We start from the raw sequence: 13406 nt of genomic DNA, 5'->3' as shown, positions 1-13406 counted from the left end.
GATAGGTCACTGGATCCGCCACTGTTAAGGGAGGGGGCATACCGTCAGCAATATATAGATACAGTCTGCGATCAACCCGTTGAGAAATATTACTATTTAAATCGCACTAAATATGTTAACAACTATATTTTAAATTTTGTTGTCATTTTGAAGAGCGCGGCTCTTGTAGGTAGACTAGTTATCTCCGGCATAAACGACGTGTTAGGGCGATGTGATAGAAATTTGATGTATCAATATTTGTGAAATGATGTGAAAGATGACATATTCTTTTATTATAGTTGTGTTAAAAACAGATTAATTATATAACTATAACTGTTACGAACAAGATCAATGGGATTATTCGGGTCAAGTAGGCTAGTCCATATAATTTTAATATGTTCTGTACTCTCTCCCTCAAATCGATTGCTTGACATAAATAATTTGCTGTAGTTCTTAGGTTATTCCCACTGAATGTACTTTCGTTTTCACTTCTCATTGTAGCTATGGAAAATACCAGAGAGGTACCAAAAATAAAAGGATGAAAAAGTTAACTTCCGATGACTTCCGAATGAATGAAAAATGGCGATGGCAATGTTTTGATTCGTAGGGATGAATTCCGTGTGTAACTAAAGAAACCATGAATCGTCTTGTAAGCGAGATTTCGCTCGACGCAGCAGACGAGTGGTTTAAAATTGGGAAAAAGGCGTACAAGGATGTTCATACATTTTCCAAAAGTAAAACAGGAGGTTCATCTGACTTCGATCTTGTCACACAAAAACCACGTGTGGTTAATGAAGAGACTTACATTCCTTCCTATCTCAGGTGCTTGCATTGTTTGTAATTAATTATTCCGTGTCATGTAATGATGTAGTCCAAAACAAATTCAGCGACGTTTTGAATTAATCATGCCTGGTTTGGAATCGACTTTCCGTCCTTTTCTCACAGATACTGTCTGTGTTAGACAGCTGTATGGGTAATAATCCTGCATTTGGGTAACGCAGGTTAACAGTTACCGTTTAGAGTAACAATTTTATTACTGAAATGGGGAATAAAGTGAAATAACATAAAGATGCTTTAAATATTAATAACAAAAAAAGTTGGTTTAACAGGCTGGTAAGGGAAGTTTTTTGGAACACATGGAGAATCCAGGGGCTTCCCCATGTCACTATTGTTTCACAACAAGACCTCTTATACACAGTTACATAGATTTTACTCTGACTGCAGCTGTAAGACTTGAAAAATCCTCTGCTGTCAGCTCATGATCATGATCAGTACAGTTTGGGCAAATTCTGACAAGAGCATGGACATACAAATTATGATCTAAGTGATTATTTGAATAACCTTAATCATTAAAATGAAAAGTAAATGCATTTATTCATAATTAGAGTCCTCTCTTGGAGGGAAGAATAGTGAAACAGCCTATAGGAATAAGATGGACATTGTCTAACAGGCAAGCTATTTTTTCTAGCGATGTGATATAACCGGGGGATGGTCTCATCAGCCAATCCGAAGTGAAATGTGACAGATTTTAAAGTACATTCAAAGAAATCTGGTAAACATCAAAGATTTAGAATCTTGAAAAGTTGAATGAATTGCCCCAAATCCTGTTTACACTGCATATTATTATGCTCTAAATCCAGTTCCCGTAGAGTTGTTTCTCCCTATAGCATTTAGTTATATTTAAAGTTATAAATATGATGTTAAATGTTGTTAATGCATGATTAAAGATTTACTGGTGTTTTTTTTTAAGTTTTGCTAACATTGTGTTATCAGGATCTGTCTATTATCACTGAAGATAGTAAAGAAGATCTAAGAAAACTTCAAATGTGATTATATTTAGGTTATAAGCTACACGCTACTAAACAGGTTAGAAAAGTTTTCGTCCGATTCCCAACTTGTATGGTATGTCGGGGACAGTTGTTAATATCTGTACAACAAATGTTATACGAAATTCCAAAATGGTGAAAAGTTAAACATGTCAAATGTACTAATGAAAAATGAGTTGGGGCACAGGTTTAACCATATTTCAATGAAACATTTCAGGAGAATCAAGATGCTACATACGTTTAATAGGATATACATTGTTTTATATTTGTTTTGGCAACATTAGTTCCATCAGGTTTAGCAACCTTACAAAATCATTAAAGGCGGCCTGGGACTGAAAATGAAACCAACTCATGGATTGGCAGGATTACTTTATAATGCAAAGTGACATTATAACAGAATAATAAAATTCTCTGTATTTTCTGTTTATATTTACAGAGGTGCACGAGATGAAACCCAGAGAGACTATGCTACTTCCTACTTACAGGAGGAGGAGAATCACCTTTTTGAGACAACTCAGCCACAGGTTCTAAACCTACTTGTTCTTTATTGTATGTTTATTATTGATATGTTTTAGACCACCATTACCAGATGGGGGCTATTCAACTGCTGTAGTCTACATGTGGCAATTGTCTGTGATATTTTGTCTTTAACACCTCTTGATATCATAATTATATAAGTGCTAGACCGATCTTTTCAAATTATATATGTACGTTCCCCTTGGTTTTTAATTGTTATGAAACTGATAGGAAGAAACAGAGGGTGTGCAGTGCAAAACAAATTAAGTTCCTGTGACACAAACCTTGAGGTTATCTGTCAAATTAGTGAACAATTTCAAGAAAAATCTTGTCCAGGTCACAACTATTAGATGGTTCAGGATATTCTGATAAAACCTGAAGTATACCTGTGTCAGCCAAAGATACTGGTCAGTCCCGACATTATAATGAGGTCACTATGACCTTTACCTCTAGATCATATGTCAAATAAAAGCAAAAATTTTGAGTGAAATCTTGTCTGGGAGGAAAATGTCAATCCATTAAAGACATTTTCATGACACATAAAGAATGTCTGGATTTACCACAGGAGTAAGCAGTGTGCTGTATTTAGCCACCACAATTAACCTTTACCACTAGGTCAAAGGTCAAATAGGTACAAAGCAAATACATGTGTAGTGGCTTATCGGGGGAGACATCTGGTTTTGTTCACAAATATAGATATCAGTTTCATTTCATCTCCGCTATCAAGTTTTAACTATGTATACTCCCAAAACAGCAACATGGTGTCCATGATGCGACTGAGCGAATGTCAGAGATTGACATCGACAGCATCTGTACCAGTGCTGTTGCTATGCCGGATGACCTTATTCCCTCCAATGCTGTAGATGTGTACCTGAACTACAAGTTTCAGCACAGTTATGATGTGAAGATGCCCATCACCAGACATCATCAACAGGTATGTAGGAATAGATATGAATAAACATGAGTACAGCTACACATATTAAAGTTGTACTGCCTTCCACTAAATTTTGTACTGAAGTTAAATTATATCAAAGAAGTTATCAAATATTTCTTGTTATATATTATGAGGTCTGAAGACACAAGAAAGTTATTATGAACAATATAGATCCTACTTATAGTTTCCTGTATGAATTATATTGTTTCATGTTTGAAGGTCGTCTCCACCATAGAGTGTAACCAAGTAACGGTTGTACAGGGGTCAACGGGGTCAGGGAAGACGACACAGGTGCCCCAGTACATACTGGACCACTATGCTGCCATGAATAAGTATTGTAACATCATTGTGACACAGCCGAGGAGAATCGCTGCTATCAGTATCGCTCGCCGTGTTTGTAGTGAGAGGGATTGGCAGCTTGGCACTGTGTGCGGATACCAGGTATGTAACAAGTGTTCCCTATATAAAAACAATATGAAAAATATCCTTTTCCCTAAATTTGCTTAAACCTCTCCATCTGAGGACTACTCCCTTCCAAAATTTCTATCAATAAAACCAAGCAGTTAGTGGGGCATTCTCCATGACATAAGATTTTTAGATCGTTGGAATTGCTTTAAGAATTGAATTAAATGAACTCTATCTGACTAATGGGTTCAGATTGTCCAGTTCAAGTGGTCAGTTGTTGATCATTTGCTTTTTGTTAAAAAAAAGATCCGTGATAATCAATTTTTTTCTCCAAATTTTAATATATTTTTCTCTTTGAAATTGTTTATAGAATTTGAATAATGAATTCATTTGTAAAATGGCCTCAATTTGGTTTGTTATAATAAAAAGGGAACATAAATTTGCTTTTTCTTGAATAACCCATTCTATAACTGTATACTGTGTGATAATAAATATATAAATTCCTAGTAAAGTTTAAAAGACAACTAAACATTAATATTTAAATTCATGTTGAACAAACAAGCAACAGAAGAAAGTAGGTATTGTGTTTTGTAAAAATCATTTAGAATACATCATGAATATAGTAAAGTATTTTTGAAATATGGAAATTATTTACAATGATGAGGATTTATTTATGTTTTTATAGGTTGGTATGGACAAGCAGACTTCAGAAGATACAAGACTGACCTATGTGACTACAGGGGTCCTGCTACAGAAACTGATCAACACCAAAAACATGTTACAGTTCACGCATGTGATCCTAGATGAGGTAATAACCTTTATACAGTAGAATGTGAATTAGAAAATATCCACCAAAATATCTGCATATTAAAAGTAATTTTTCAAATTCCAAGTGTTTTTTCAAATGTTTCAAATCAGACATAAGACCATTGCTTAACTATAAAATTACTTCTTTCAGGGCACTTCGCAGTAATTTTCCAGTTACACACCATATGATATAGTGCTACATTATACAGGGTTTTATGTTTAGCAGTTACAATGTGACAATCTCATGTTAACTTAAAAAGTGATTCAATAGTGTTTTTCTCTACATAGGTCCATGAACGAGACCAGGACACTGACTTCAGTCTGTTGGTTGTACGGAAACTCCTCAGAACTAACTCACCCCATGTTAAAGTTGTATTGATGTCTGCCACCATTGAGTCCGAAATGTTTGCCAGCTACTTTGCCCTGCCCCTCGGACGAAAACTGGAACCTGCACCTGTCATCAGTGTGGAAGGCAAGATCTTCGCAGTATCAGAATATTACACAGAGGACTTGTCTGTTCTAGGGGAGGTAAAAGTCACAGCTTATACTTATGTGTTAGAGTCTGTTCTAGGGGAGGTAAAAGTCACAGCTAATACTTATGTGTTAGAGATGTTAACATTGTTTTGGTTTTGTTCTTTGATAAATGTTTGCATTTTAGGGTTCTTGAGGATGTAAATATTGTTGAGATATATCTTTGTCTTTGACAAGACTTATATTTATAGTGTTGATTTTTGTATTTTTTTCTCGCCTCGTTCATTTTACTGATGGTTGAATAAAGGCAAACATTCATCTTTATGATTGTTAAAACATTCATGTCGTTTAATAGAACATTTATAATTCAACCTACCAAGGTATGTTTCTGTGATACGACATGATGGTTTTATGAATGTCTAATTGTAACAGGTGCCCCCACTGGACGAAGGATCACCGGCCATCTCACAAGAGGCTTACAGTATGGCTGTCAGACTTATACAGGAATTTGATAGTTTGGAAGCCAAAGACCAGGGGTAAGAAAACACAGCAGATATACCATTGATCTTTGGACGATTTGAAGTATCATATTATAAAACGAAATTAGCCTATTGTGGTAGACACCGAAGTCTGATTTCTGTTGCCTTTATATCGACACAGTTGGATGGTCATAAGCTAACATAAGAATATTTAAAACTCTTTTGCGTTATCAGCATCAGAAAAAACACTTTTAATGTGGACAAGAAATTACAGGAAATAATTTTTCGAAATGCATACAGGCTCCATGTTTTATTTCTGTTCTCTTTTTTTCATCAGAATATCCCCAACAGGTTTTGCTAACTTCAGAGGAACGGTGCTTGTTTTCCTACCAGGTATACTGTTTTTTATAGATATTATTGAATGGTTGGTCTGTAAAATGATCACTTCACACACAAACACTAGTATATGCCTGTTAGTAAATCTGTAAAAAGAGATCAATGAATTCTTGCTTATGCTAATTTTTGCCTTTTTAAAGGTGAAGTTGTGTTAATGAAATAATGTGTTAGCAAGCTTGCTGTTTATACATGTAAACTGAATGGACATTTTTATGGCTGTGTTGATTTTTACTATACTTGGAAAGACTCCAGATTAAATTTGTTTTTGTAGGTCAAGCTGAGATAGAATTTATGGATACTAGTCTGCAGGAGAGATGTCAGAAACACAAGTATGTATTGTTTTGAATTTTTTCATGTCGAAATATAAAAGCTGAAATATCTGACAAATATATATAATGACTATAGCAGGGATTTTTCATCACTGTAAATAAAAGGTAAACATAATCAGGTAAAGGAATTAGCTTAGTTTAGCTTACAAGCCATGATATCTCCAGTATGTAAAGTTTTTCCCACATATAACTGATTAGGGTATACTGTATCTGAGATTTACTGTTTGTCATACTGGAGTATGTGTGTAATAAAAGCAATACTTCTTTCATCTCTGAGTATGTATTACACAAATATTAGCATGTGTGCTTCAGAATATCTGATATCATCATAAAGTTTAACACTTTTTACAGATGAATACAAATGATAGTTTTCATTTCAAGCCTTACTTACTAAGACTTGTGTAGCAGAGAATACCTAGATCCAATCTGCATAGAGAACACTAGTGTCTGTCAAAAGATAGGACATTAATGTAAGTCTGTTTTATAAGACAGTAAAACTTATACAACTGTGAAACACAGGCTCATTATGAAAAATAGCAGTATAATTTAAAAAATAATCCCATTTTATGTTTCAGTTTGCGAATCCTTCCCTTGCATTCATCCATCACATTGGAGGAACAGTCTAAAGTGTTTGAGATGCCTGGAACTGGAGAGAGGAAGGTTTGTCTGTTACCACTATTATCATGACCTCTGACCTATAGAGTTTGATTTTCAGCCTGAATTTCTGAAAAATGTGGAATGTTTTATGTTCAGTGACCACATTTGTAAAATTATCCTCATTACTCCCCAACAACTCACCGTGTGAGACCCCAGTCTGTAAAATTATCCTCATTACTCCCCCACAACTCACCGTGTGAGGCCCCAGCCTGTAAAATTATCCTCATTACTCCCCAACAACTCACCGTGTGAGGCCCCAGCCTGTAAAATTATCCTCATTACTCCCCACAACTCACCGTGTGAGGCCCCAGCCTGTAAAATTATCCTCATTACTCCCCAACAACTCACCGTGTGAGGCCCCACTCTGTAAAATTATCCTCATTACTCCCCAACAACTCACCGTGTGAGGCCCCAGCCTGTAAAATTATCCTCATTACTCCCCAACAACTCACCGTGTGAGGCCCCAGCCTGTAAAATTATCCTCATTACTCCCCACAACTCACCGTGTGAGGCCCCAGCCTGTAAAATTATCCTCATTACTCCCCAACAACTCACCGTGTGAGGCCCCAGCCTGTAAAATTATCCTCATTACTCCCCAACAACTCACCATGTGAGGCCCCAGCCTGTAAAATTATCCTCATTACTCCCCAACAACTCACCGTGTGAGGCCCCAGCATGTAAAATTATCCTCATTACTCCCCACAACTCACCGTGTGAGACCCCAGACTGCAAGATGGATATTCTATTGCAGGAAAATGGCTTATGCTATGTCTTTCCTTATATACATTTTCTTTTATTGATCAGGGCTGTGCAGTTAGAGAATACTGCATGCAGGTTCACTATAGGAATTGGCTTGTCTTTTCTTCTCTCTGTCTGACTGTATGATGTTTGTTCTCATGCAATCACTTGATTAAATATCAGTACGGATTTTGATAAATTTTGTAACCATTTACAGTGTCTAAGTCTGAATTTAAAATTGAGGAAAATCCCTGTGTAATTGATTTGCATACTGCACTCAGATAGGTCGTCAGTTTCCCCACAGTAATGTGATCAAATATGATTGGATTCTGGTTAGGTGAGTGCAACCCTGTATAAGTTTTGACATACCGTAATAAACTGTACTTGTTTTCCTGAAGATTCTAGTATATTGTATTTGATATTTTCAGATCATTCTCTCTACAAATATCGCAGAAAGTTCCATCACTGTACCAGACATCAAATATGGTAAGTGTGATTGTGGAATTGATAAAGTAGCTGAAAATGTTGTGATTTAATACTAGGAAAGTTTGAACGTTTAAATTAAATTGTGATTGTCCTTTGTGTGTTGTAGTGATTGATTTCTGCCTTACAAAGAATCTGGTGGCAGACGCAGAAACAAACTACACCAGTCTGCAGACGGAGTGGGCTTCCCGCGCTAACTGTAACCAAAGGAAAGGTAGCCACACTGCTATATCATCCACACCAATAACAGGGCTTAGTTGTACTAGCACAAAATACAATCTGAAAATTGCATTTAATTCTCAGGGTCTTCATTTAAAAGTTTGTCTTCCTTTTATCATTTCCATCTCCTCAGTTGTTTCACCTCTTTACTTTACTTAATTAGAGGGAGGATATTTGAGAATTATGGTAAGCAGTAGTAAAGAAGGTATGTGTGTGGTTACTGGTAGGTGAAGCTGGTAAAACTTTAGTTCCTGTGGTTACTGGTAGGTGAAGCTGGTAAAATTTTAGTTCCTGTGGTTACTGGTAGGTGAAGCTGGTAAAACTCTAGTTCCTATGGTTACTGGTATGTCACACAGGGAAGGATCTTTAGATATGTGTTGTTACTGATCAAACGGGTATGAATTAGCTATGTGTTTTACTTACAGGTCGATCGGGTCGAGTGTCCAATGGCAGGGTGTACAGGATGATTACGCGTTACTTCTGGGAACATTTCATACAAGATTTTGGTATTCCAGAAATGCAGGTACGTACATATGTATATATATATCTGACTGGTCAAATCTGCCATTTTTGACAAACCTTTTTACAAGTATGCAAAAGAAGGCATTCAGGTGAGATTCAATTCTTAACACTGACTTATGCTATCTTGTTTTGATTCTGTGAATATCATTCATTACACAGATTTTTTGCAGGGTATACAGGATGGTATGACACTAAAAGGTTTCGTATTTCCTGAGGCCGATAGGCCGAAGGAAATACGAAATCCTGTAGGGTCATACCATCCTGTATACCCTGCCAAATATCTGTGTAACAAATTTATTACCCCTTTGAGTCTTTTATAATAAAAACAAAGCGAAACGTTTTGCCATTTTGTAAAGCAAAGCAGACGACGAATGCGAGTTATCTTCCGTTGCCTGGCCACAAGATACAAAGACATGTGACCCGTATACCCCTTGTAAAATCATGTGATTCCACCGTATTACTGCTGAGAATCACGTGACATGACCATATACCCCCTGAGATTTTCATATACCCCCAGAGATTTACGAATGCGGTTTGGTACACTGTAGTTTTTAACCAATCAGATTCCTAGATTTTTCTCAAAGGGGTAATAAGTGTGTTTACTCTGCAGGAATTAATATTACTGATTGTAAAGGGCTTAATATGGAAGGTGGTTTTGATTTCGGCCTTTTGTTGAATTGTTCAGTGTCTCTGTATTATTATAGCGCTGCCCCCTGGAGCGTGTCATACTCCACGTGAAAGTGCTTGACCTTGGAGAACCCAAGGCCATCCTGGCACTGGCCCTGTCCCCACCCAACCTGGACGACATAGAGAAAACCATACTTCTACTGAAAGAGGTCTGTACAACATCACTACTTGTATGACAACAAATCTTATAGAACTTGTTACAAATATAGAAGTTGCTGTGCCGAGTGTCAGCCCTGTTAGATTCCTTTCTGTGTGCATTGTAATAAAGTTACCAGTAAATAGATTTCTGTCTATGTTCACTGCATTAATGGTACAAATACCCTGTAGTTAAAGTCATCTCTAGAAGTCTTTATCTGTATAAATGATAGAGGTATTGTGAGTGTAATATCTATATGATTGGTAAAGTGCATTTTAAGTGTAATATCTATATGAATGGTAGTGTTTATTGTGATGTTTGTATGAATGGCAGAGTGTATTGTGAGTGTAATATCTATATGAATGGTAAGTGTATTTTAAGTGTAATATATATATATGAATGGTAGAGTGTATTGTGATGTTTGTATGAATGTCAGAGTGTATTGTGAGTGTAATATCTATATGAATGGTAAAGTTTATTTTAATTGTAATTTCTGTATGAATGGTAGAGTGTATTGTAAGTGTAATATCTATGAATGGTAAAGTGTATTGTGAGTGTAATATCTATATGAATGGTGGAATGTATTGTGAGTGTAATATCTATGAATGGTAGAGTGTATTGTAAGTGTAATATCAAAGATCCATTTTATTGATAAAAATGACTTCACTGTTCACAGGTTGGAGCACTGAGTACACCGACCCATGAAGCGGGCTGTCGCCATGATGGTGACTTGACCTTTGTAGGACGTGTGTTGGCAGATGTTCCTGTAGACGTCCGGCTTGGCAAGCTGCTTATCCTTGGTCATGTGTTTGGACTCCTGGAGGACTGCCTCATTATAGGTAAACTCATTAGTGTTGTAGAGCAGATGAGATACACTGAGATGTCAGGTGAACACACATATATATATGTTGTATTTCCTATAAAGTATGTCAAAGATAGCATGATACAATATAAGTAAACCTGCCAGCATTACAGGACAGCTGTCAACTTGAGACTACCGACATTTCTGAGGTCCCTTGGGAAAGAAACATAAATAAGACATTTCAGTGAAATGGATTGACACAATTACAGCTTTAACTCATTCACCCCTGAAGACACATTTGAACTCTTCCAATTCAAAGGTTGGAATAGTCCATCATAAAATTTCACGGGTGAATGAGTTAAGTTTATAAAGAATTTGAATATTAATTTAATGTCCATTTACAGCTGCGGCTCTGTCATTGAAGTCTGTGTTTGCCAGTCCATACAAGAAACACCTGGAGGCCTACAGACACAAACTCGAATGGGCTGCGGGCTCCAGCAGTGACTGTATTGCCATTCTAAATGCCTACAGGGTGAGTATACCCAGAGAAAACTCATATGGTGGTCAAGTGACCCAATACTTTGTTATGTCCAATGAGGAAATCTACCACTGGCTGTCCTGGTGAAAGGGAAGTGTCCAATGTGCCACCTACCTACCAATGAAGTTAGTGTCATCAAATTGTGATAACATTGACATTTCTTTATTCACAGGAATGGGAGAAGAGAAAGATGTTGGGTGATTTCAAACGACGCAGTCAGAAGGAGGTCTCATGGGGAAGGATGCATTTCCTTCAGATCAAGCGTTTGTACGAGGTAGGTAGCTGATACTGAGGAGGTCAAACACCTGCTCATGGTAGGTATGAAAATAAGATCAAACACCTGTACAAGGTAAGTTTCTGATGAAGAAATCAAACACCTATGCAATGTAGGTGTCCAGTAATTGGTATAAGAACTCCGACATATCGCTTTAGACCATTCCTCAGGGTTAATTTGTGAACATGATATCTGAGTGCTGATGATTAATCATTTTGGAAAATGAATACCCTTACCGGTATTCTGTGGATAATTTCATCCCAAGGTTTATAATGAATTGTGTGAACCTGAAATCATTAATTGTACATATGTATATAGGTCCAGGAGCTGGTGAAGGAACTGGAATCTAGACTGAGCAGCTTGAACATCCAGAAACCAAGACAGACACCAAACTACAAACGCAGGTTCTCCGAGGACCAAGAGAGGCTTCTCTTAAAGGTACTCCTTGATGGTTATAATTTATACCTAGAAATTCAAAATTGTCATCATTGCTTCAACAATTTCAAATCCTAATTCGCACCAACAGGTTGTTTCACACTTCCAAAAAATCGCTTAACTCAATTAGCCACTTTTAAAATACAGTATACAAAGTGGAAGAAAAAGAGTGCAGGTTGTGAAAGCATGTAACTTGAGTATGCTGGTTACTTTTTCAGGTTGTAATGGCAGGTGCTTTCTACCCCAACTTCTTCATTAAGGAGCCAATAGATGAACAGGAGTCTAACAGGATCATGTCAGGTCATGATCCTTTCAACACTGTTATGGTATGTTATCATGTGAGGTGATGACCCCTTCATCAGCGTTCTAGTATGTTATCATGTCAGGTCCTACAATCTTCAACAACAGTATGTTATCATGTCAGGTCATGACCCCTTCATCAATGTTTTAGTATGTTATCATGTGAGGTCATGACCCCTTCATCAATGTTTTAGTATGTTATCATGTGAGGTCATGACCCCTTCATCAATGTTTTAGTATGTTATCATGTCAGGTCATGACCCCTTCATCAATGTTTTAGTATGTTATCATGTGAGGTCATGACCCCTTCATCAATGTTTTAGTATGTTATCATGTCAGGTCACAGCCAATTCACCGTGACCGATGTTACAGTATGTTATCATGTCAGGTCACAGCCCCTTCAACGATGTTAGGGTGTGTTAGTATGTCTGGTCACAGCCCCTTCACCAATGTTACAGTATGTTATCATGTCGGGTCACAGCCCCTTCACTGATGTTACAGTATGTTATCATGTCAGGTCACAGCCCCTTCAACGATGTTCTAGTATGTTATCATGTGAGGTCATGACCCCTTCATCAATGTTCTAGTATGTTATCATGTCAGGTCATGATCCCTTCAACACTGTTATGGTATGTTATCATGTGAGGTCATGACCCCTTCATCAATGTTTTAGTATGTTATCATGTGAGGTCATGACCCCTTCATCAATGTTTTAGTATGTTATCATGTCAGGTCACAGCCCCTTCCCCGATGTTACGGTATGTTATCATGTCAGGTCACAGCCCCTTCAACGATGTTATGGTATGTTATCATGTCAGGTCACATCAACACTTAACTTGTCTGTTGGTTGTAGGTAAAGGGTTTGTGACACATCAACACTTACTTGTCTGTTGGTTGTAGGTAAAGGGTTTGCCAGCCAATCAGGGAAGTCTATACAAGAGTGCTGTAGAGGACCATTTTAGGGATGTTGGCTACAGACCTTCTGCTTTCTTTGAGGAGACAAAGTATGTATGATGGTGATAATAACCTAAAATTTCTTCATTTAGCGTCATGTTGTAAAACAAGGTAACTGTAGCACATCAGAGTTATTCCTACATTGAGAGTCTACATAAAGACTACTGTAACACAGCAGAATTATTCCTACATTGAGGTATACATAAAGGCTACTGTAACACAGCAGAGCTATTCCTACATGGAGAGTCTACATAAAGACTGCTGTAGCACATCAGAGTTATCGTACATTGAGAGTCTACATAAAGGCTACAGTAGCACATCAGAGTTATCCTACATTGAGAGTCTACATAAAGGCTACTGTAACACAGCAGAGCTATTCCTACATGGAGAGTCTACATAAAGACTACTGTAGCACATCAGAGTTATCCTACATTGAGAGTCTACATAAAGGCTACTGTAACACAGCAGAATTATTCCTACATTGAGAGTCTACATAAAGGCTACTGTAACACAGCAGAG

The 13406-nt window shown here is 37.2% G+C and overlaps 1 protein-coding gene across 1 annotated transcript in view; it reads left to right on the top strand.

Moving 5' to 3' along the window:
• The first annotated feature begins 546 nt into the window (after window positions 1-546).
• The window catches only part of LOC110442585 (putative ATP-dependent RNA helicase TDRD9), a 31636-nt gene continuing 18776 nt past the window's right edge, over window positions 547-13406 (top strand). Inside the window, exons 1-20 of the mRNA XM_021486266.1 lie at window positions 547-801; window positions 2242-2329; window positions 3076-3255; window positions 3475-3696; window positions 4346-4468; window positions 4756-4995; window positions 5371-5474; window positions 5755-5810; window positions 6085-6142; window positions 6718-6802; window positions 7966-8023; window positions 8130-8234; window positions 8665-8762; window positions 9466-9597; window positions 10261-10423; window positions 10791-10918; window positions 11097-11198; window positions 11517-11636; window positions 11852-11959; window positions 12834-12937. Of these exons, the coding sequence (XP_021341941.1) occupies window positions 617-801; window positions 2242-2329; window positions 3076-3255; window positions 3475-3696; window positions 4346-4468; window positions 4756-4995; window positions 5371-5474; window positions 5755-5810; window positions 6085-6142; window positions 6718-6802; window positions 7966-8023; window positions 8130-8234; window positions 8665-8762; window positions 9466-9597; window positions 10261-10423; window positions 10791-10918; window positions 11097-11198; window positions 11517-11636; window positions 11852-11959; window positions 12834-12937 (2459 nt within the window). The 5' untranslated portion in view covers window positions 547-616. The remainder of the gene's footprint in view (window positions 802-2241; window positions 2330-3075; window positions 3256-3474; window positions 3697-4345; window positions 4469-4755; window positions 4996-5370; window positions 5475-5754; window positions 5811-6084; window positions 6143-6717; window positions 6803-7965; window positions 8024-8129; window positions 8235-8664; window positions 8763-9465; window positions 9598-10260; window positions 10424-10790; window positions 10919-11096; window positions 11199-11516; window positions 11637-11851; window positions 11960-12833; window positions 12938-13406) is intronic.

The sequence above is a fragment of the Mizuhopecten yessoensis genome, unplaced genomic scaffold (assembly GCF_002113885.1).
Source record: "Mizuhopecten yessoensis strain PY_sf001 unplaced genomic scaffold, ASM211388v2 scaffold716281, whole genome shotgun sequence".
Lineage (NCBI taxonomy): Eukaryota > Metazoa > Mollusca > Bivalvia > Pectinida > Pectinidae > Mizuhopecten > Mizuhopecten yessoensis.
Note: the sequence above shows the minus strand (reverse complement) of the source record. Positions and strands in the feature narration are given on the sequence as shown.